Source organism: Scatophagus argus, chromosome 19 (genome assembly GCF_020382885.2).
Source record: "Scatophagus argus isolate fScaArg1 chromosome 19, fScaArg1.pri, whole genome shotgun sequence".
NCBI lineage: Eukaryota > Metazoa > Chordata > Actinopteri > Scatophagidae > Scatophagus > Scatophagus argus.
The window spans coordinates 18,728,677-18,753,859 of record NC_058511.1 but is presented as its reverse complement, the minus strand read 5'-3'; the positions used below and the strand labels follow the sequence as shown (position 1 = coordinate 18,753,859).

The window sequence follows — 25,183 nt, the reverse complement described above, 5'->3', positions numbered from 1 at the left end:
ATAATGAACGCCGTGTTTGAACATAAGGGTGTCTACAAGTGCACTTGGCAACAAGACACCGTAGGTCAAGGGCAACCATGCAACTTGACTCAGGTGAGGCATGAATCATTGTCCTTAACTTTATCCTTTGTGTAATTAGAAATGCCAAACAATGCTGTCTGTAGCAATGTTTTAATGTTTAGACTGTTTTGGTGTTGAGTGCTGGAGACACTGACTGTAGAGGTGCTGAAATGTCAGCCTTTTTTTAACTCATTTTAGGTAGGGTTAACTTATGGGCTTAATTTATCACGTATCAAAACTGTGACAGAGACAAGTGTGGGAAAGAGGCACAAAAATGATGGTAAAATTGATAAAAATGATAAAATTTAAATAAAAGAAGTTTTATGCTTTCCGTGTGGCCCGATACAAAATGAAAGACATAATAATGGATCATATTTAAATAGGATAATTATATCCTATGTGGGAAATTCTTAATTTGTAAACTAATAACTAGAACAGTCAGCTAAATGTAGTGGTGTAATTTCCCAAATGTACTTAAATGAGTAGAAATATAGAAGGGCATGAAATGGAAGTACTAGTAAAGTAAAAGTACACACAGAAAGTGGCGCTAATCATAGAGGAACCTCTTTTCCTCTCTTACATCCATACAAAAACTATAGCCAATCACCATGTCTTACCTCAGCCACCACACAGAACCACTAAAGAACCACTATATTCCCTTATGTACCTCAGATTCATGCTTAAATTCAGTATATGTGCACTAGTTATAGTTCCACCACTGAAATGGGACTTACTTCTGGATGTGACAATCCAGATTTATTTAACCCCATTTGCACACCAGTTGTGCAGCACAGGAGAATATTTAACATTCTCCATGAAGGTATGAAGGCTAAGAAGTGAGAACACATGAAGTCTTCTGCTTTGAGACTTGTTTGGGGTTGCCTTGTTTGGATTTATATTGATTCCAGAACACAGCTCGGTGAAGTCAATAGAGGTGGGGAAGACAGCTAGCCTCTTGTAATTTTGTGATGGTTAAAATGTTGTCCATAATCATGATACAAATTACAGGGCAACACTGAATATTTTATTCTTCACTTTCTCCTTTAACTTAATTCCCATCCAAATGGGCCTTAAATGTACACAATCAGGAAACCAGCTGTTGATGATCAGCACTTGCAAAATGTAATGCCAGACTGGCTGCTTTTAAAATCCCAATTTCTCTCTGTCCCTACATCTACAAATACAGAAGACTTCAGTGGGGGGCTTTGGAATAATTGGAAGGTAACAAGAAGTACTGTAATGTATCCAACTACTTCTACAGCAAGTAAAGAGTAATCAGTTGCGTTTTGTCAGTAACTTGCCCAAATGCAGTCCATGAAAGAGAGTGATCCAAGCAATCTAACTGTAGCACCCAATACTGTAGCTGTTCTTTGATAGCTGTATCTAGTAAATATGAATACAAGAAAAAATAGGTCAGTGTAGCTCGTAGAAATGTTTTCATGGACTGGACATGAAAATAGTCACTCAGAAGCTTTTCAGTTTTCGTGTGTCCCTTTCCATCTGTCTTTATAGTTCAGATTCCATTGAACATTAAATAAAGTCATAGTTCACTGATAAGATTAAAAGCATCAGCAAAGCTTCAGTGAATTATGTGTAGAAAATGGCATTGATCTGATTTGCTAGATCTGGACCAAATATGACATGAGTCCCGGTTGAAGGTTTTCTTGTCACACCATCTCGCTGTTGCCTTGATGATGATGGTGATGGAGTACCCATACTTTATTGTGTATGGGTGTGAATATGTGTGCAATAGTAGAGACCTTTTTTATTCTAATATTGAAATCTAATGAGAACTCAGCTGCAGTTGTTTATTTTTCCCAGTACCCTTGTGTACTCCCCTAAAAATGAGAACAGAGCAGCCCAGATTATTAGCACAGCACAAGTGCCTTAATAACTGAACAGCTTTTTGTGCTGTGTCACTGCAAATAGCAACTTTTTGTCAAGCTGATATATTCCACGTTCCAGTATTTGGAAACTAATTATAGTTGCTATCAGGCCTGTAAACAGCAATGTGTTTCATTGTTTTAATTACATACAAAAAGGCCAGTCAGCATTTTTCTAATCCCTTAGTGTTTCATTCTAAGCATTTCTGCTTTGCTTGTTGCCACCCTCATAGCCCAGGGTGCGCTCATTTATGGTTGATCACTCATGACACATGGGTGGGAAAAGACAAGTTTACCTGCTTTTCATTTTTATCCCTGTTTAAAAAGTAGAGGAAGGCAGTGACAGAGACATGTAGAGGTCAGGGGCTGAGATGAGAGAAAATGAAAAAAATGTTGTGGACTAGAATATTAAAGCGTTAGGACAGGATATTTTTGCATTCTACCCTGAAATGCTCTAAGTCACTAAGACTCTTCTTAACACAAATCTAGTAAGTAAAGGGAGTATAATATTAGAAGCTATTGCTTTGAATTATTCAATCAAGGCCTCTCAATTCACCTTTGTGTCTGTTTATTTTCAGTCCATTGGTGGCAGGGATAAAGATGATGTATGTTTTCCAAGATTTGGTTGACAGCGACACAACAGATTGCAATAAAACTTCATGGTCCTCAGAAGATGATTCTTAATCATTTTGTGATCCTCCGAAATCGTGTTTAATTTCATTATATGGTCAAAATTTCTAATATATGTTCAAGGTATTCTGGAAAATGGTGACATATTGCTATTAAATATATTAATGATAACCAGCTCAAACGATAAATTATTGTGTGTTTAGGGACCTCCTGTGGCAGTACTAAAAGTTGGAGTGAGCGTACTGCAGACTACTGATTGATCATCGACACAATCTACAACCTGTGTTTGTGTCTCATTGAAAATTATGCTATGGAAGTTTCACATGGATACGCTGTGACGATCAGCTAAGAATCTCTGCCTACATTAACAGGGTGTTATCTGGAGTTGAAAACTAAATTACCTGGTACCAAGAGTACCAAATGTGGTACCAAAGGTGAGCTGATTGGAGCCAAGCCATGCCGTGCAGTAAGGCTGAGTGAGGAGATAGAAAAAAAATTCACCTTCAAAACGCGACTTTCTGCTGTGATAATGACTGTGCCACTGACAAATCGCCCTGAAATCGGTCAACCGGTTCAGTAATGAGACAGTAATGGCAGGTATACAACCACATCCAGCGAAAGTTTGCCAACATTAGCCACAATTAGCTACTGGTAATACCAATAAAACTAGCAGCAACACCCCTGAGTGTAAAGAAGAAGAAGTAAAGAACTGAGCTAGTTTTTTAGCTTATGAATTCGACTTTACATTTGTAAGAGGATAAATGTGTCACACAAATGTACACAAGTCAGACATTTAGATTTCAGGAACCTTGTGACCTTTCCATTATTTCCATTAGCATGTTGTTTATTTCTTGCAAAATTGAATTTACAGAGCAATAAATATAGCATGTTTTTCTTGCTTAAAGTTCAGTTACTAATCTGTATCTTCTTAGCGTGTAAGCTCTGTGGCTGAACACAGCTCATTGCACCTACTAAACTGAATCTTAGGCTCCACACGACACAAGTCGACTACACTCATTCTTTATTCTTTTAACCGGAAGAACAAAAATGTATCCACACAATGAGGCACTTTTCGGGTGCTTTTTGATATTTCTGCTTAGACCTCGTGCCTGTCAGCCACATGGGGATTTTCCATCAAGTTTATGACTGACAGTGTGCTTTAATCTAAAGCATCTCCAGCCAAATTATCTTTACCCCACTGAGAATATTTGGTCTCACCGTATTATTCCTGACATTTCTGTCACCATTTTGATTTTTCTGTCATAGCAATGGCACTACCAGTGGTTCAATCAAAACATTCCTGTCTTGAAGCCCCACAAACAGAAAACAGTAGAGTGTTTTTTTAGGTCATGCTGCATGAGAATCTGCTTTATTGACAAGATCAATAACTTTTATTTAACTTTTCTACACTCTACTTTTATGACTGATCTCACCTGACAGCAGCAGAGGTGTCTTTTTGGAAGTGAGCATCATGAGAAATTTAACTAGCACTGTACATTAGAAGGATCCTGTCATAGAGGAAACGTGAATTTGTATTTTCTTTGAAGATAAAACTCTATGATTCCCTTAACTGTGTGGTAACTCGGTCAGAGAGCCAGAGCCACTGTAAATCTTTTTGGCTCCTTAGAATAAATCTTAGGCTTTGGACCAGTGCACAATTTATGAAAATAAGTACTCCATAATTGATAATTCTGTACGAGCCCCCTCTTGTGCATATGGCCTGGCACAGCTGTTCTGTTTGTAGATGCTTGACAGGACAAACTGTTAATTTCTGTGTATGCTTAAAAATAAATCATAAAAAATGTTCCCCAAGTGGTACTGTCTACTCATTAGTCCAACAGAGTAGTATCTGGTGAGAGTTGAATCTCCGCAGTTCATAGAAGTCAGTGGAAACTCTCCAAAACAGTTTTATGAGTTTGACTGTTTAGTATTCAGTACAAGACCATGTACCCCTGAACAGTATCCACTGGGGCTTTAAGAGACAATACCTTTTCTGAAGCCCCTCTATCAAACAGCAATTGTCCAACTACAGGTTATATTATATTTATCATCTGTATTGAATCTGTATTCCATATCGCATACTTTGTGTTGTATCATTACATGGCACTCAGTTATCATTATGTTTGTCATATAATATGCATATTTAACATCCTTTTACATAGTTTTGCATAAAAGTCCATTCATCCATTTTCTATGCCGCTTATCCGTCAGGGTCGCGGGGGAGCTGGAGCCTATCCCAGCTGACTACAGGCGAGAGGCGGGGTTCACCCTGGAACCAGTCAATCGCAGACAAACAACCACACACTCTCACCTAGAGGCAATGTAGAGTAGCCAATTAACCTAATGTGCATGTTTTTGGTATTGTGGGAGGAAGGAGTACCCGGAGAAAACCCACGCAGGCACAGGGAGAACATGCAAACTCCACATAGAAGGGCCCAGACCGGGATTCGAACCTGGAACCCTCTTGCTATGAGGCGACAGCGCTAACCACTGCACCATTGTGCCGCCCTGCATAAAAGTCAACTTGAGTCATTTTTTTAACCAACTACAGCTGTCTGGCCATGACAGGTGTCATTCCAGACTGCAAAATTGATGGTTGTAATCAAGGAGCCAAAACTATAATCTCACAGTAGAAAATTGTTTTCATTTCATAAATGGTATGCTTACAGTGCTGGGCTGGTAACCGAGGTGACAGGCAGGGGGCCATTCATATCATACTGGAGTAACTGTAATGCGCTGTAATGCATTTCTGACTGAAATAAGATTCATGTCACATCAACAGTCAAGTTTTTCTGAGGCCCCTTAAAGAGGCAGCATTCCCCAGTATAGATGAAAACCAAAACATCTGGATGCTGGGGGCAGCCGTGGCCTAGAGGTTGGAGAATCGGCGTGTGATTGGAGGGTCGCCGGTTCAAAGTTTCATGTCAGCTATAGTGTGTTGTGCAAGGTAATACCTTGAGTGAATATAATGTCAGAATGTCAGTGCAGTGTTAAAGGGCACCGACAAATGAATCTGCATCTTTTAAAAATATTTTCTGGATGCTGTCTGATTTCTGAGGTATATGATTTTCAGCTTTCTACTCTTTCGTTTTTGTTTGTTTCCAGGTTAAACTTATCTATCAGCAATGGGAAATGAGTCAATCACTTCTTTTTAGAAGGTTTATCTTTGTTTACAAATGTGAATATATGCACTTATTTCGGTGTAAAAATTGAGTGAGAGTAACACAAATAGAGCAGAGTCAAACATCTGTAAAATGACACAGCAATGTCTGTTGTATAGTAACAGCTATGCTTGCAAACTTCAGCTAACACAAGCCACCATAAGCTGCAGTCGTACCAGATCAAATAAGGCTGTAGCAGTAAGAATAAAACTTAAAATATAATCTATGCAATTTACAGTGTTATAGTTTAGTAAGATTTTCTTGAAGCAAATGACGCTCTTGGAGAAGGTGGATCACCTCATAATCAAGTGGCCAGGTTATAAACTCTATGCTGCTGCTACAAAATATTGAATAGACAGTATTTCCATTTGAAACAATTGAATTTATACCTCCCACTTCTTATACAAATTGATACAGGTTGTATTGAAAAACATTTCTTTTCTAAATGGGACTCCACAGATGTAGGGCTGGCCCCCGGCTAACTGGTTTTATTCTCCTGCTCTGTCTTATTGATGAAATTGCAATTGCTCTGCTGGTCTCCCTTTGGAAGTCACCACCAGGCAATATGAGTTGAATGTTTTCCAGTCATACTGGGGTCAGAAGCTCTCTCTACTTGTTTATGAGATACTCTTGAGGATCTGCTCTGTTGGTAATGGTAGGCAGTTGTAAAAACTGCATTAGAGTGCAGTTGGCCTTTCTGGAATGTTGCTACGACTTCTGTATGGATCCGTTATTCCATAATGTGATTTATCCAGTCGCACAGTTATAGATACAGAAAGGCCTAGCTATTGAGAAACTCTTTTCTTTAAGTACAGTGAGACAAACATTTCTGTGCTCCATCTGTATGAAATGTTGTGGTGCCCTCTCTTGGATACACAGATGAATTATTTCATTTTCTTTGAAGGTCAAAAGTGAGGCTAAAGAGTGAAACTAAAATCAAATGCATATGGATATGTTTCTTTTCATCCAGGTTTTCCTGTCCAATGTGCATTAGGCCAACCAGATGTTACAGTTTTCATATTACAGTGGTGCAATGTCAACACATCTTTCTCCCCTTCTGCCGTAGCTGACCGTGAAGTCATTGTGTGGCTGACTTGGAGGGCACTCAGCTTGCTGTCCTACATGTTACTCATGGTCTAAAGCCAGGCTGTGACCCCAATCCATGACCGTTTGCCACAAACACATGAAGCGTTACAGCCCTGCTATACTATTTTGTTTCTTCTCCCTGCACACTAAAGTCCATTTTATTTGAACATCCATTTTGTCCATTTTTATTTTTACCTGCGTTAAACTTGCCTTAAACACACCATCTGACATATTATTGCCTCATAACCTCGTTCTGAATGTGTCAGTAAATATTTGCCTATTCACACATCCAGTAGACACTTGGAAACATTCATTCATTTGGAATTGCATTTATGTTTCATGTTGAGTTTTGTGTTTCACTCTCCTGTTGTTGAGTTTTGTTTTTGAAAAAATGTTCATGAACACGGTGACACTGAACTAAACAATAAAGTTACAGGCATAAAAAAATCAAAACAATTTGTCTTAAAATGAAAGAAAGACAATCAAGCAGAAATGCAGAGATGAGTAATAATTCTCTGTGGGTTTGCACATTTGATCCATTCTTAATGTAAAAATATTGATTAGTGCAGCTCTAACTTCAAACTGTTGACAACTGTTTTCTCAGACCCAAAGACTATTTTATGAACATATTTCATATTACACATCCCCATCTCAAATCTGAGCACTCAGAGCATGTCTGTATATTACATTAAATCTGATTCTCAGTTTGGCAGACATAAATAAATAAATATATATAAATAGATAAATGTAACGAGGTGGTGTTTGGTGGTTGAACATTTTCTCTAATGGCACTGCTGCTCTATTCAGGCGTGTGTGAGTGTGGCTTAATCACTTGTAAGACTTGATTAAGTGCATGTTAATAAACATTAGGCCATCTCTGTTCCCCTGGTGGTTAGTGGTTTATGTGCTCTGCTCTCTGCAGGCTGAAGACGCAGTCCTGAAGATTGATGGAGGGCCATGCTATTCAAACAGCAGGCATTGCTGAGACAGAAGCTCTTCGTTCTGGGCAGCCTTGCTATCGGAAGTGTCCTCTATCTCGTAGCCAGGGTTGGGACCTTGGATAGGTAAGCCATCACTGTCATAATACATTATTCCATGTAACGTAACTTAAATAATGATGGGGCGTATCTTATTGTTTAAAATTTACACTACATAACTGATTACTATAACACAACATTAGTGATTTTGTTAATCAGTCCTCCACTGTTTGATGTACATACAAGAAGCTGACATAAAGTTTTGGCAGCCACAAGAGTATGTTTTTCTCTCTCTTTAGCCTCAATTTAGAACATTTACTTTTCTTTATGAGATGGAGATTTTTTTGCAGTGTCTTTGTTCTTTAGTAGTTTAATTCACCAGAGAGTTCATTTAAAATGAAGGTTTAGGGTTAAGTTGTAACAGTGCTGAGACTGAGGCCAGTGTCTCTGTTTACTTTTGTCTCTTTCAGGCTACAACCCATTTGCCCCATTGAGAGCAGACTGCCCCCTCCTGAGCCAGAGCAAATCCCACTCCGCACACTGCAGTTTAAGCGTGGCCTGCTCCACGAACTACGCAAGGGCAATGCCACCAAAGAGCAAATCCGCCTGCACAACTTGGTCCAACAGCTGCCTCGGGCCATCATCATCGGGGTGCGCAAGGGGGGCACCCGCGCCCTGCTGGAGATGCTCAACCTGCATCCGGCAGTGGTCAAGGCCTCGCAGGAGATCCACTTCTTTGACAATGACCAAAACTATGCCAGGGGCATCGACTGGTACAGAGAGAAAATGCCCTTCTCCTTCCCTCACCAGATTACCATTGAGAAAAGCCCTGCCTACTTCATCACAGAGGAGGTCCCTGAACGCATCTTCAAGATGAACTCTTCTATCAAGCTGCTGATCATCGTGCGCGAGCCCACTACCAGGGCTGTGTCCGACTACACGCAAGTGCTGGAGGGCAAGGAGCGCAAAAACAAGACCTACCACAAGTTTGAGAAACTGGCCATCGACTCCAATACCTGCGAGGTAAACACCAAGTACAAAGCAGTGCGAACAAGCATCTACACCAAACACCTGGAGCGCTGGCTGAAGTACTTTCCAGTGGAGCAGTTCCACATCGTGGACGGAGACCGCCTCATCACGGACCCGCTGCCGGAGCTGCAGCTCGTTGAACGTTTCCTCAACCTGCCGTCAAGAATCAGCCAGTATAACTTGTACTTCAATGCCACCAGGGGATTTTACTGTCTGCGATTTAACATTGTCTTCAACAAGTGCCTGGCAGGCAGCAAGGGCCGCATCCATCCAGAAGTGGACCCATCAGTGGTAACTAAACTGCAGAAGTTCTTTCACCCCTTCAATCAGAAGTTTTACCAGATCACTGGTAGGACATTCAACTGGCCGTGATGAGTTTTGGACTCCTATGAGATCCCTTGGATTGGTGTTTTTTTTTTTTGTTTGTTTATTGTTTTTTTTGTTTGTTGTTTTTTATGCCAAGCTACAAGATCTCAAAAGATAATAACAGCACTTTGACTGAATTTAATACCTGACAGTGTGACCAAATATAAAAGAAACTTGATGTTTTTATGTGCGTGATAATAAAAAATAGTTTGATGGTTTAACAAAAAGATTCAGTTTAAAGCACTTGATCTTACAAATTAATTCACCTGTCACTGTTGCCCATAAAGAGAAAAAAAGAGGTACTTAACTGTGTGATTAACTGAAGAGATTATTTTTGTCGCTCTGTAAAAGACTATCAAACACTGACATTCATGCTGTTAAGATAAGCTTTAAGTGTGGTGCATTTACTATAATTAAACTCCTTAAAAGATGATAAAGTGACATTTGGTAAACAACAAATTTGTTCATTCATTCCCCATCATGTTATTTATTTGACCAAGACTGCATGTGCAATCAAGATGCCATTATAAAATTTTAAAGATTTTGGTATTAGTTGTCTTCTGTTGTCAGTTCATATTAGTTTTTATCGCATTTATTTTTAATTCATGTTGTGATTACTCTATTAGAAGTTGATCTCCTTTAACTTTTAACATAGTATCTAGTCTGAGGATCAAAACAGGTTCATCTGAACATAAGCTGGTGTTTTTGAACTTCACTCAAATCATTTACAAAACTTCAAGGCATTTAAGATTCCAGCTTGTGTCTTTCATGTAAGTATGTTGTTTCCTCCCTCTACAGCTTCGGTTTGTGAAATACCTGACAGAAGAGTCATTTTGAAAAATACTGTCCTCTGATTCCTGTCAAACCAAAAGCGTACTCTATGATGATTAGCAAAATTTGTCTGTTTCTGTCCAAATATTCATTCTGTATCATATGTGTGTTGTTAAAAAGGTGAAATTAAAAGAACATGTGAACATTTCTCTGTTTTATTTTTTTACTTTTGTTTTACTTTTGCTACTAAAAGGAATAGTGCAATATTTTTCAAAATACAAGTCAAGGTCCATAATACTCTGGAGTCTGGAAGTGATTACCTTAGCTTAGCTTACAGACTGAAAGTAGAGAGGAACAACTATCCCTCTAAAATTCAAAAAGACACCTATCAACACCTCTAAAGGTCATTAATTATTGGTGAGTCTTTTGTTTATTCTAACAAAAACAGAAATGTTAAAATGTTTGTGGTTTAAGAGCACACATGGGCAAAATATGGCCCCAGGGCGGGAGTCAACCATGAACCATTTCAAGTGAAACAGTCCCCACAAAAATCAGTTAAAGCAGCTTTATGTTAATGAATCTTGAGGCAAATGACCACAATGACTCTGTATTGCCATCTAACTGGATTCCAAAAGAGGGTGCTGTCTACCATTAGTCTTGACTAGCTAAGACAAATTGACTCGTGTTTACTCTCCTCAAGTGACAAATTGCATTAGCAGTTCTGAAGACAGAAGCAGGATGAATGCTTCAAAAAGGATAGGCTTACTTACAATGTTGAGTTTTTAACCAAAAGTGGACATCTAAATATTTTGTTAAAATTCATACTAAAAGCTGTCCTCACTGACCATATGTGCTGCACTGTAGCAAGGGGGTGTAGTACATGAGGGAGACGGACAGGCCTATATTCTTTGTTTGTCACAAAATAGTTTTAGCATTTAACACCCCACAAAACCACTGACTGACAAATTTTACATTTTTGTTTCTGTATGGTTTAAACAAATGAGACACAGGGTGTGAGTGACCTTCAGAGGTGTAGCTAGGAATATTTTTGAACTGAGCCAGGTTAGCTTTTCCCCTGCTTCAAGTCTGTATGATAAGCTAGGCTATTTACCCTGGTCCAACTCTATACTTAAGTAGTGGTATTAATCTTCAAATCTAACTCTTATAAAGAAAGTAAATACACATATTTATCTAAATTAATTTACATTATGCTCACATTGTTTATAATACATTTACATAAGCAAAGCTGACACAGGGTACAATTGTGGTGTGAAATTGGGGGGGGGGGGGGGGGGTACTAAGTGTCAGGGGGGCTCACTAGTTAATTTCACCCTGATGCCTCCTAGCAGGTTAATGTGGCCCTGTCCCTGCCACAGAGCAAATCTCTGCTAGGTTTGGAATCTTTGCTTGAAAGCAAACCCTCACCTCTGACCTCTGAGAAGGGAATTCAAAGAAGAATCAGTGAAAAATATTTTTCACATGAGGCAAGTCCCAATACCAATGGCTGCCTACTTGCAAGAAAACTCAGCAATATACAATTTAAACATGCTGGCCATTGTGTTTTATAGTTTCACCTGTGGAGACCACCGTGTAACAAAGATTATGCTGACACCCAGTGCTGTGTAAGGACAGTAAATAAAATGCTGTGGATTCGTTCCTTGTGTTGCAGCTACTTGGAATTAACTATTACCTTCTTCAAAATGAATTATTACTTTCTACAAAATCTAAAATACTCTATGCAGCTTATCTGTCATCCCCTCGTGTGTTTCCCTCGGAATTCCTCCATCATATATTCAAATGTCGTCATGTTAAAAAAAAATAATATTAATGATCTTTATGATTTTTCAGCAGATTACATTTTTCTCATCCTCTTCGCTGACGGTGACGCGGGTTACTTTCTAAAACAACTGGCCGCCCCGCCCCCGCAGTTGCGCCTCCCATTTTCCCATTCAACAACCCTCTGCTCCGTCGTGTGTTCTGTGTTGATACCGTTCATCCTCATCTTTATCTGTTAAAGCCAGTTCAGACCAACTTTTTGAAAAAGTGTTCCAAACATGGCTTACACGACTGCGGGTGGGACAAAGAAGAAGGTCTGCTACTACTATGACGGTATGAAACATCCCGAGTGTCTGAATGAGGAACCCAAATTGAGGCGTCTGGCAGGCTAACGCTAGCCGTGTAGCTAGTCCGGTTAGCTGGTGCTGCCGGTGAACGTATGGTGTTTAACGCAAGCTAGCTAGCTAGCTCTTTGCTAACGTTAATGGAAACGCTTGAATGGCCTCCATGGTGCTAACTAGTGTTAACCTGCCAGTTATCTGGTTAAAAAAGTATGTTGCTAATCTTAAATACGTCTTGCTCCTCACATATTACGAACAAGAGTATAGAAAGAAGGATGTGTTAATATTGAAGATGTATTAATTAGCTAGACTTGATGGTGCTGAACATTGATGCCAGCACTCACTATTATCATTGTTTGAGCCATAATTAAATGCGTGCCTCTGGCTTTGTGCACTATATTATTCATATCGATCCAGAATAATAAATATAAAAGAAATGCAAACTTCAGGCTCGGAGAGTCAAATGTACATTTTCGAAGCAACAAAGCTCTTTGGATCCAGATGAGCAGAATTTCATGGTTGAGGAAACAGTCCTGACCCACAGGGTACCCATCCTCCCGCTCATGGGAATCCCTTACTTTAAACTCAGCAGTTCCAGTCAGTGCTGAGCTGTCTTTCATTTCAATTTACATTGGAGCAGTGTCACAAAGTGTCACTTGTTGGCCTAGCTTTCTGTTCTGTTCTGATCATTTTTTCTATAGAGTTGTTTATATACACCATTATTACCCTCACTGTCAGTGTAACCATAGGCCTGTGAAAACTTAAATTACTTGTTTTGAAGTTGTCTAACTACACCTTTGCGCATGTGCTGAAAATAATCCATAACTGGTGTATTATATTCTCCTGTTCAGGTAAAGTGCTTAACACACGGAACAAACATGAAAGAACTGGTGGCGACGAAGGCTGTCTGTTGCTTTGCCTCATGTTGCCTGTATCTGGGTCAAAAAGTTGCACTTGACCACATTGCAAAGATACAACAGAATGCCAGCCAGGATGCATTCTGTGTGACAGTAAATAACTGTACCAGCAGGTGGCGGTAGTCTGTATTGGTCATTCAAAAAGGGAAACCAGTCGAGCAAGGATTTCTGACATTCAAACTACTGTTCGGAGAAATCAGTGACAGTGACAGAGTAATAACATTTTAAGAAGCAGCAGTGAAGGGACTTGTGGTAAATGACAATAAGAGTAGATGATAATAATAAGTAGAACATCATCAGTAATGGTAGATTGTGGTCACAGTGATTAATGGACATGCTGACAAAGCAGTCACTATAATAATAAATTGATTTTTACCAGCTTCAGGCAGCCGTCTTTATGAGAGTGGACATGACACATGCTGTTGCTTGTCAGTGTGCACTTTAACCTGTTATGTTTCCCTTTGCAGGTGACATAGGAAATTATTACTATGGACAAGGGCATCCCATGAAACCACATCGTATCCGGATGACTCACAACCTGCTTCTGAATTATGGACTGTACAGAAAAATGGAGATTTATGTATGTTTCTACCCACTAAATGATTCAGTAACATCATTTATTTTAAGCTGCACAGAATGTGAGATATTTATCAAGCCTGAATGCATGACTGTTGCTGTAGTCTTCGTGTTTTCTGCCGCAGTTTTCATCCATCTACTTTGTTTTGCGTTTCAGCGACCACACAAAGCCACCGCAGAGGAGATGACAAAATATCACAGTGATGATTACATTAAGTTTCTCCGGTCCATACGGCCTGACAACATGTCCGAGTTCAGCAAGCAGATGCAGCGCTGTGAGTAGTGTGCAGGCTTTTCACTTAGAGTACAAATACCAGTTATTTTCCCCATCAGTTCATTTGTTGATTATTTCTTCAGTTAATTGTACCGGTTAAAGAGTGTGACCTAACCCGGATAAAACCTGAAAACTTTACCTCTTTTGTGAACATTGTGTTTGTGATTTCATAGATTTTTATCAGCAGTGGTTGTTGTTAAACAGTGAAGACAACAACTCCACGATTCAGTGCTACTTACATGTTTTGTTTTTGTTTAGAGACCTCTAGCAGCAGAAACTACATAATGTGCATTTGTCATGTATGATAGTAAATGAAGAATGGTTGATTGAACAGAAGTAGTAACCTGAAGACAACACTGTCGGCTTTGTGAAATTGTGACGAGCATTTTTACATTTCATAGACTAAACTATGAATTGGTTATCTTGAAAGCAATCGGAATAATCAATTTGTTTTTACCAGTTGTTTACCAGTTTACCACACACAAGAGGTTGCTGTTTTTGTTGTGTTGATGTGTTCACATTAGTAATTAATGAACCATTGTTTTAAACTTGCAGTCAACGTCGGAGAGGACTGTCCTGTGTTTGATGGCTTGTTTGAGTTTTGCCAGCTCTCCGCTGGTGGCTCTGCAGGTAAGTTGGAACAATAAAGATATATTGGAAACTTGATTAACTGAAAGTTATTGAAACAAAATGTTAAGTACACACAAACAGGTAATGTTTTTGTACCAATAGCTATATGGCTTGAAGAGAGTGTCTGTCTGCCTCTTCAACTCTTTGGTCCATACAAGATAACGACACTAATATTTTCTACATTGGCTTGGGCATGCTAAGTTGAGATGCTCAGTATATCCTAACCCATCCATCCACAAACTTAACACATACAAAACAACACATTCACCCTCACAATCACCCATAAGGGCTATTTAGAGTCAGTTCAGCTGATTTACTTGTGTTTAGACTGCAGGAGAAACCCAATATATTACGTTACACCCTGTGCACGGTGAAGATGTCAAATCTATGACCATATCAGACATACTGGTATTTTCAGCAAAGACGGCACACTACAGTTCAGATTGTTGAACCGCTTTTTTACTACTGGACTTTATTTTCTAATATAATGTAACATTTCAGTGATGCATTAGTTATACCAGTGAGTTTAACACCATTACAACAGGTCTGTCTGTCTGTAGCTATCACTAAGAGCGTTTCATTACTCTGCTTTGCAATTTGAAATCTGAATCTTTTAGAAATTAATTTCACTGTAAGCAATGATAAATTTGCCAGCAGACTAATATCTGGCATTTAACAGCCCTTAAAAAAAATCTCAGTTTCAGATCCAGAGTATTTTTAAACTGTCTGGCAGCTGTCATCAGATTGTGTTTCAGATCATTCTTGATTGGTGCATGGATGTACATTTTGTTGGCCAACTGCGGCCAGCATCAAAGTAGGAAGCAGAAAGCAGACAGAAATCTACCAGTTACGTTGTTATAACTCTGGAAAGAAAATGTAAAAACTGTTCATAAAGGACCCTGTTGCTCATAGTATGAGGCTGGGTTTTACGGGGCTTTTAATTATTGCATCATTGATTGGTTAGCTGATTGCCCTTACTCCGTATGGAGTTGTAGTTTGATGGAACTGCTGTGGACTGATTATGAAAGAAGTCAACCTTTCCTGAATTACCTGCCAGTTGCAGTGGTCAGAAGGCTTTAGTGTAAATACTCAGTCAGCTGTGTTTGACTACCGCAGGGCATGGTGGTTTCAAGACAACAAGTTTGTAGAATTGTAGGTTTTTGGACACAATTGTCTTAATCATTCATGTATTAGAATCAGTTAAGAATGCTTCAGCCTGTTTTGTGTGTCTCTTAATACGAGCTGTATGATCCTGTTAGATCTGATTTAGTGTCAGTTATATGCATTCATGTTTTGTAAAACCAGTCGAATTTCACAAAAGCAAACGTGTGTTTTTCGTTGTCCGCAGCTGGCTCAGTGAAATTAAACCGACAGCAGACTGACATTGCTGTGAACTGGGCTGGAGGACTTCACCACGCAAAGAAGTCGGAAGCCTCTGGATTCTGTTATGTCAATGACATTGTGTTGGCCATCTTGGAGCTGCTCAAGTGAGTTTCACCAACCACTTACGAAGATTGCATTTTACGTGATGATCGTCTTCATGTTTAAAAATGCGGTAAATAAAAGCAAGCACAGGAACATTGTACATCAGAGCAGAATTAGACTCCCAGAGGCCTTGTTTGCAGGCTGTGTTTTTGAAAAAAAATGTTTAACCCCTTTCTGCAAATAGGAATTCAGCAAAATTTGGAGACGTTTTGTAGACATAGCCTTCAGCATTCATTATCTCATGCTATACATGTAGCACATGGCTAAATGGGGGCTTAAATTAAAGAAGACACATGGGCCAAGACATGTATTGATGTCTAGCTGTTTATTTTACTCATTAAGTGTCCATTTCAGAAGATCATACATAGCATAAAATGTCAAAAAAGTAAAAATCGCCTAACTTTTTTTTAGTTTTCAGTGAGTTCAAGGCTGATAAGAAAAGATCAAACTGTCAAACTGTACATGCCCTGATTCTACATGGTCTTGGAAAGTAAAATCCAAAATTTGAAGTAGATACATAAAAGTACATAGGTGCTACACAACCATTTCCATAGGGTACAAATAGGCGTCTCCAACCTCTCCAAAAACCTCTCCAAAACCTCTCCAAGCTCTCCAAAAAAAAAATTGCACCATACAAAAGGGGGTGATTGTAATATTTTTTTTCCTTCATTTTGAAATAGTACAAATACATTTTACTGCATTCCAGACTAAAATTCACAAGAACTTCAGTACCTATAAATACTATAAATACCTATAAATACCTATATAGTACCTACTAAATAATATGTTTTGGAGTGATTGTGAGTATATAAGTGAAAACAGTCCATACCAGAGCCCCGTTTGCCAGCACAAACAACAACACGGTGACACTTGCTAATTCGCCAGGTTACACATGCGTAATGACGTCGGTCAATGACTCCCGATGAGTTCAGCTGCGGCGCAGGGCTTTACACAAGCCTCCTGTCCACAGACATCATTGGCGCAGGGCTTTACGCACGCCTCCTGTCCACAGACATCATTGGCGCAGGGCTTTACGCACGCCTCCTGTCCACAGACATCATTGGGGAAATCATGACACCCTAACCCCTAAATGTTCATTTGTCGGTTTACTATTCGTTGAAAGAGGTGTCAATCACTTCAGATGAGCCTGACACCGGCAACAAGGAAGAAAGTTGGACGATGCTTTTGTGTTTACAACTCGGGTGCACGGCGCACACATGAAACAGCGTCTGCTTCGGAAATTACTCAGCGGATTACAAATAAATACCTTTTGGTTTTGTAGAGGACATCTTCAAGTTTCTATTCATGTATAACATTACGAGTAAATTTGCGATTGCTGGTCAGAACGAGTTAGAGAAGACTGCGGTGGATTTTTATGGGGAAATACGACTATTTTACACGATGGAATGACTAAGGATATAAAGCATTGTTTTGACCTTTCCCATGCAATGAAGACCAGTTTCCACACGACTAAAAGGTAAATAATGACATTATGCCTTCATTTGCGCTCACTCGAAATGTTAAAACTTTATAAATATGAATGTTTTAGAAGGATGTTACTTCCTGTGTTCGTCAATGGGAATTGCTATGCTAAGCTAATGTGGCTATTTCTGAATAACGTATTTATAACATAAGCCAATTTTCCTTTAGCACAAAGCTCTGACATGACAGAAGATAGATATATGGGTATTTTGTTTGTATTTCGAAAATGGGAGACGTATATGAGCAGTAAATCCCCGAATTTGATCTGGACCCGCCGGCGGGTCCGTTTTAACCCTATCTGCACAAACAGGTTAAGCATTCAGTGCGAACTGTACATTGTTCCTTTCTCCCAGGTACCACCAGAGGGTGCTATACATTGATATTGACATCCACCATGGGGACGGCGTGGAGGAGGCCTTCTACACCACAGACAGGGTCATGACTGTGTCCTTCCATAAATACGGGGAGTACTTCCCTGGAACTGGAGACCTCAGGGTGAGTCTCTGCCTCTGCTGTCTTGTAAATTATGTCAAGCTCAAGTTTTTGCATGAAATCTTTGAATTGTTTGTGTGGGGAGTTCATGCATTCAACTAGACAGCAATGAAATGTCAGAAAGGACGAGAAATACTTTAATAAGAAAAGATTAGTTTTAATATGTCGTGATTTTTGTAGTCTTGTTGGTTGGTTGCCCATAATCTTTCATCTGCCACACTGATAGTATATGATTGTTCTTCTGCTCCATTGCCCCTCTCTGTATTTAGGATATCGGAGCCGGAAAAGGCAAATACTATGCTGTCAACTTCCCCCTGCGTGATGGCATTGATGATGAGTCATACGAGCAAATCTTCAAGCCTGTGAGTATGACACTGGAGTCATGAACAGGGCCGATCTTGTTTTTTTCATATGATGCTGTCATATTTTTTGACATTTTTAAAATCCCCAATATCTGATGTAGTCATCCGACATGAAGCATAATGGAAGATCTCCTTTATAGATCGTAGAAGATCACCTTTATGCCAGGAAAGCTGAACAACTGACTTTTTTCCTCACACTCATTGAAGGTTTTGAGACTTAGAGCTGCACTAAACAAAATCTTTAACATTTAGAAGCCGAAGACCCAGATATCTTTCTCTGGACTTGGTAGAATCCAAATCAGAGAACTTACGGTCTCTAACTTTAAGTTACTAGGGGTTCATGACTGAATCACAGTTTGAATAGCAGTCCAAGCTCCAAGATATAATTACCTTGATTGTTAACAATTAAGCCCTCTGTAAAATGTTCTAATGGGAACCAGAGTAGTTTGAAAAGCGATTAGAAAGCACACCACTTGATTACGTTTTTCTCTTCTGAATGCATTTGAATTCACCACAACATGATAATTGTTCAGTTTATGCCTCTGTGACCTTAAGCGTTATGGTGTCTGGTTACATTCAGCAACTTGACTGTTGACTACATGGAGGTAATTCTAGTTTTTTTGAATGAAATGACATGAAAAGACAGCTTTCCTTTGCTCCTCTGTTACTTGTAAATGTTACATTACAAGTAAATAAATACTGTGGGATGTCGGGTGGTTAACTGGGGCAGTTGCACACTGTATTGTAACACTTAATGAGTGTTAGTTTCTGCTGCGGCCCTGCAGGTGATGGCCAAGGTGATGGAGATGTACCAGCCCAGTGCTGTGGTTCTTCAGTGTGGTGCAGACTCACTCTCAGGCGACCGCCTCGGCTGCTTTAACCTCACTATTCGCGGTACAGGCAAATTGTAGATAATTTAAATAAATGATGAATGGTAGTTGCACACCAAGCTGGAACTGTTGTATCTTGTTTTTACCAGGCCATGCCAAGTGCGTGGAGTACATGAAGTCCTTCAATCTCCCGCTGCTCATGCTTGGCGGAGGAGGATACACCATCCGCAACGTGGCCCGCTGCTGGACCTATGAGACGGCTGTGGCTCTGGACACAGACATCCCTGATGGTCTGTCACAGATTTCTTGCTTGACGTCATTGAATGTGAGGGATGTGTTCTGATAAACAGTAAATTATAGTGATAGATCAGAGCAGCAAATCTCAACTCTTACTGGCTCATGAGTGTTTGAGCACACTTCAGCCTTCCTTCACAGCAGGGCAGGGATTTCACTGGCACCCATGAAAATCTGTATGCCCATCGGCCACTGTGGCCTTGGTTTCCCGCTCTCTGCCCTCCGCCTAACAATGACTCGTCAACAGTAACATAATTAGCAAATAAAAATACAGGCATGAAAGAGCTGAGCTCCTGTTTTAAAGTTTCTGATTTCTACACCCTGCCAGATCAGTGTTGTGCATGGGCATCCAGGGAAACAAGATGGTCTGCTTCCATCATCAGCTGTGCTTAAGGGCTCTTAAATAATGCATGTATTGAACATGCTCATGTTTTTGGTAAACATTGAGCTCAATGTATCCTATTTCAACTAATGAACACGAATGTGAGGTGCAGTTTTATGGCACCTGGCTTTAAATGTGTTAGAGGTCCTGCTGTGACAATCTCACTTTAGTGTGGCTGTAGCCGTTCTAGTATCCAAAGGTCTAATATGTCATGATGAGTACAGAGGCTCCAATGATTGTAATGATAGTATGTGTGGAAAGGACGAGGACAAATGTGGTACCTTTTCAGACCTAATATGAAAGAATACATGTATTAGGAAGCCTCTGATTACCACAACACAGCTGCCAGTCACACTGCCCCCCACAGAGACAGAGGAGTACTGAGGTGCTGTAGCAAAGGGCCACTAAGACAAAATTCATTTTTAAGCTCAAAAACAAAACAAAAAAACCCCAAAAAGTTTCTTAATGTTTGGCATATATTCAGTCATCCATGTCCTCATTAAGAGAAGCACAGCACATGATCTGATTAGATCTCATTTAACAGTGAGAGCCATGAAGATGAGCACCAGCGTAAATTTGAACCAGAGTTGAGACATCTGCAGCACCTCTCTGGTCTGGTTCCCCCCCCCCCCCCCCTTTGTTGGGGAATGGAGGGTGGGGTTGAGGCAATCTTGTAGCTCACCTCACTTTTGCAACAGCACAGCCTGAGTGTTACCTTTCAGTGGAGGGAGCTGAGTCAGCAGACTGTCTGTTCCACTGAGTGTAACGCAAAGTGAGGGGATGTAATCACAGCCTGTCGAATGGGCCAGCAGTTCTCTTAATGGAATTTCAAGACATTAACTCACCTCCCTCTCGGTCCAATCCATCCTCCCCTCAGTGACAATCCGTGTAGGTTAGAAAGCCTCACTAAATCATAATAACGGCTGTGTTATCACTGCTTTTTCATTCCTAACGATTCATAATTCGACACTTTGTTTTATCTGCGGCCTGTAAATCTCTTCCACTTGTGTTCATTTGGGCTTGGCTTGCTTACTTGTATCGATGATGTTTCTGTTGCAGAACTGCCATACAATGACTACTTCGAGTACTTTGGGCCTGACTTTAAGCTACATATCAGCCCGTCCAACATGACCAATCAGAACACACAGGAGTACATGGACAAGATCAAGTAAGTGCAGTCATTTCATAGGACTGTTGCTGAGTCGAGCTGCAGTGCATTTTAAGAATTTAAAGATGAGTTGAGATGATTATTATAATTACTTATGATTATGGAAACATGTTTTGATTGTAATGTTAAGTTTTAACTGTATTTCTTGCTCAATATTATAATAGTACTTTTTGACCATCATGAAGATGTCAGTTTCTCAATCAGCAGTAAATTCATTCTTGACTTTGGAGGACGTTTGGCAGAAAGAATTGAGCATAAACTTCACTCACTAGCTTTGCGAAGAAAACTCTTTCTCACCAGATGGCGTTTGCTTCGTCTGAGAAAACATGCTCATTACTGATCACTTTGTGTTAGTTCTTGAAACCAGTCTGAACTGACCCGAATCCATCTTCTGTGTGTATGTGACTGTTCAGGCAGCGACTGTTTGAGAACCTGCGGATGCTGCCTCATGCCCCTGGGGTGCAGATGCAGGCCATCCCGGAGGACGCTGTCCCAGACGACAATGTGGACGAGGACACGGAGGATCCTGACAAACGCTTGTCCAGTAATGCTGCTGTTCATTTTCGCACAGCATCCCTTCTCTCACATACTTAAGGAACGAGTTCATTTCCTGTCATGCACAACTCACAATAATGATTTTGTGACAAATTAGTTCGTATTGAGTAGTTAGTGTCTGTCTCCAGGTCTTCCATCTGTCACGTCATTAAATAAGAGTCCACGTGTTGTGTACTTGCAGTCCGTGCAACAGATAAGAGGATAGCCTGTGATGAAGAGTTCTCTGACTCCGAGGACGAGGGGGAGGGAGGCAGGAAAAACGTGGCCAATCACAAGAAGGGAGTAAAAAGGGCCAGAGTCGACGAAGACAAGAAGGAGGGAGAGGAGAAGAAAACTGGTGGGTGTTTTCAGCGTAGTCACTGAGGAATTACTCCTGAGGCATGACTGATGTTGATTGTTATTTTTAATCGATGTTATTTTTGTTCTCCATCCTATTGCAGAGTTAAAAGAAGAAGAGAAAACAAAGGACAGCAGCGCAGAGAAGACCGAGTCAAAAAGGTGACCAACCATTTGTCCACCAAATGGTCTTTCCTGTTTCCATTTTTAAATCACATTCACTCACTTTATCTTCAGGTCAAGTTCACAGCAACTGAATGCTGTTTTCAGTTCACTTGAGGTGTGTATTCACAACGGACTGCAGCGCTTTAACGTGTTCTCGTTTCTATCTTGGCCATTTGGACATTTCTAATGTGCTTTTTATATGCCTTCATGTGCGTGACAAAGACGTCGCTATGACGACAGTGCAGCAGGTTGAAAGAAAAGGTCATAACTTGTAGCATTCATCCTTGTATGAAATATGAGTTTAAATCGAAGTCTGTCGTGACATACTCAGACGCTTTCACACTCAATCACGATAATTACATCGTTGACTTAATATATGGACATGACCGTGATCATTTTTGCATTATTTTTTGCTAACCTCAGTATTTCCTTGTGTTGAAATTTGTTTTTAAATTTGTGTTTCTTCACATAAGAATGTCACCAGTATTTTAGCCAGCATGATTCCAGTGTTTTCCTCACCATTACAAGATGAAGCCAGATGAACAACTATGCCGAGACGCATTTGGGAGCTTTGTTTCATTAAAGCCAAATGTTAGAGAAGAGCCCATTTGTGTCTGTTAAGGAATTCATGCATAGAATGATCTTAAAAGGACAATAATATCATTTGTCTAGCAAAAACTACTTACTGTGACAGGCCTACAAACTGCACTCTTACTACAGAGCCTGTCCTCTCTGTCAGTCCAAATGGTCGGAAAAAACAGTATTTGGTATACAGTATACACTTCTTTTATAGTATACAGTAAAAAGAAGTAAACCGTAGTTCAATGTAATTTGGCCAATTTAAATTATCTCTGTCTCTGCGTGTTCCACATAATGTGGTGGATCTTTTCCCCTAAAGCTCAGAAGAAACCTCCTGCTGACTCTCTCATTCTGTTTGGCAGTGTGAAGACTGAGCAGACCAGCAGTGCCTGAATGGCTTCGTCTCATTCATACACACAACTCGACGGTGCTGTCCTCCCTCAAGGAATCTAACTCTTCACTGAATCCCAGCCAGAAGCATTATATTTATTATGACTCCATTTTCTACTTGTAAATCTCTTGTGAATTGTCTTTGTGTAGTGTATCCGTGGATTTCTTCAGTCCACCGTTTGAATTTTCTATTCTACGTCCTTTGATACCCTTTAAATCATTTTATTCCAATGTGCTTGACCTTCTGAAGGAAACCTGGACTTTGTTGGGTTTTTTTTTTAGGAAACTGTGGGTAAAGTTGTAGATGAACTTATAATGGTTTCATGTTTAAATTTTAATATTTTGCATTTGTCAATAAAACTTTGTATACTATGTCCTCAGAAGTTGCATTACTTGAAATATGCAATTTGCTACTTTGAGCTGTGTGTAATGAAACTGTACAGCCACACGGGGGAGTTCTAATCGAAGAGATGACATTTCAAGCTGGATACAAGGTGGAATATGTGGTTAAATTTAGTGATGCTTTAATTTTTTTTATTTATCTATCTTTTCCTTAGTCCGTATATTGTGAAGTTTAATATAAGATGCCTGCAAAATGAATGCTTTTTTTCTGTTGAATTCAGAAAGCCCAAGGAGAATGATTGTAACAACATACCGCTCCACATGCTCCTCTCTTTAGGCGTACACCATCCTCAGGGAATGCTAGGCGACTCGAGTTAATGTTGTCTTGCGAGTTCTGTCTTCATAAGTTTGAGCTATGCTGAATGGAAAAGTATGTCCTAACTATTTATCAGCAGCCTCACCTTTAGCCTTCATCCATAATGTCTCCTTTGTAGCTGTTAAATGAATGTTTGGGTTAAGAGCTTTGAATTTGATTCCACTTGCAGAAATCCTTCTTAAAGATAAGTAAAGTAAGTATGCTCAGTATGCTTTTAACAGAGCCAGTTTTTCATTTCCTTCCTCCCACATTTCAGTTCAGATCTCAGTTTATATCGTAGTTTACATGGATTAACCGGTTATGTCTGCTGTGTATAGTATTCAGTGGGACCATTTCCAGTTTTCATCATCAGTACTTCTCAACATGAAGTAAGTAAATATGCCAAATTGAGGCTGAAAACAGATGATAGTAAAGTCTTATCAGGATTTGTCTTAACTCCTCCTGAAACGATGAGTCATGGTTAAGTGTCAGAGGATGAGATACAGTCCATTTGGAAGTTAATCACACTTCATTTTTTCATTTTTTTCACATTTTGTTATGTTACAGTCTCATTCCAAAGTGTATTAAATTAAATTTCTCCCTCAAAATTCTACACCAAATACCTCATATTGACAAAGTGAATCAAGTTTGCTTGAATTTTTACCAAATTTATTAAAAATGAAAAACAAGAAATGTAACTTGTACATAAGTATTCACACTCTTTGCCCTGACACTCAGAATTGATCTCAGGTGCATCCTGTTTCCATTGATCATCCTTCAGAGGTTGAGTCCACCTGTGGTAAGTTGAGCTGATTGGACATGATTTGGAAAGGCACACACCAGTCTATATAAGCCCTCACAGTTGACAGTGCATGTCAGAGCACAAACCAAGCCATGAAGTCAAAGGAATTGTCTGTAGACCTCTGAGACAGGATTGTTGAGGCACAGATCTGGGGGAAGGGTACACATTAAAGGTCCCAAAGAGCACAGTGGAGCTGGCTGCCCAACTAAACTGAGTGATCGGGGTAGAAGGGCCTCAGTCAGGGAGGTGACCAACAACCCAATGGTCACTCTGACAGAGCTCCAGTGTTGCTCTGTGGAGAGGGGAGAGCCTTCAAGAAGGGCAACCATTTCTGCAGCCCTCCACCAATCAGGCCTGTATGGCAGAGTGGCCAGACAGAAGCCAGTCCTCAGTTAAATGCATATGAAAGCCCGTCTGGAGTTAGCCAAAAGGCACCTGAAGGAGAAGCAAAATTCTCTGGTGTGATGAAACAAAGATTGAACTCATTTGCATGAATGACAAGCGTCATGTCTGGAGGAAACCAGGCACTGCTCATCACCTGGCCAATACCATTCCTCCTGTGAAGCATGGTGGTGGGAGCATCATGCTGTGGGGATGTTCTGTGGCAGCAGGAGCTGGGAGACTAGTAAGGGTTGAGGGAAAGATAACTGCTGTACAGAAGTACAGAGACATCCTTGCTGACAACCT

The 25,183-nt window shown here is 40.0% G+C and overlaps 2 protein-coding genes across 2 annotated transcripts in view; both read left to right on the top strand.

Annotated features, from left to right (window-relative positions):
* Positions 1-10,161, top strand: part of LOC124050819 (heparan sulfate glucosamine 3-O-sulfotransferase 5) — a 68,869-nt gene extending 58,708 nt beyond the window's left edge. Inside the window, exons 3-4 of the mRNA XM_046373696.1 lie at positions 7,743-7,884; positions 8,268-10,161. Coding sequence (XP_046229652.1) covers positions 7,778-7,884; positions 8,268-9,198 — 1,038 coding nt within the window. The 5' untranslated portion in view covers positions 7,743-7,777 and the 3' untranslated portion in view covers positions 9,199-10,161. The remainder of the gene's footprint in view (positions 1-7,742; positions 7,885-8,267) is intronic.
* A 1,748-nt stretch (positions 10,162-11,909) lies between these two features.
* LOC124050800 (histone deacetylase 2) lies at positions 11,910-23,373 on the top strand. Its single transcript, XM_046373646.1, has 14 exons — positions 11,910-12,072; positions 13,465-13,577; positions 13,731-13,848; positions 14,403-14,477; positions 15,826-15,964; positions 17,798-17,939; positions 18,206-18,298; positions 19,084-19,192; positions 19,278-19,418; positions 20,864-20,972; positions 21,386-21,516; positions 21,709-21,864; positions 21,968-22,025; positions 22,970-23,373. The coding sequence occupies exons 1-14, from the start codon at positions 12,018-12,020 to the stop codon at positions 22,998-23,000; spliced, it is 1,470 nt and encodes a 489-aa protein (XP_046229602.1). The 5' UTR covers positions 11,910-12,017; the 3' UTR covers positions 23,001-23,373.
* Positions 23,374-25,183: the final 1,810 nt, after the last annotated feature.

Coding starts and splice junctions, on each gene's coding strand:
- LOC124050800 (XM_046373646.1), top strand. CDS start 12,018: ATGGCTTACACGACTGCGGGTGGGACAAAGAAGAAGGTCTGCTACTAC. Junction 14,478..15,825: donor CTCCGCTGGTGGCTCTGCAG/GTAAGTTGGAAC, acceptor CGTTGTCCGCAG/CTGGCTCAGTGAAATTAAAC. Junction 18,299..19,083: donor ACGAGCAAATCTTCAAGCCT/GTGAGTATGACA, acceptor GCGGCCCTGCAG/GTGATGGCCAAGGTGATGGA.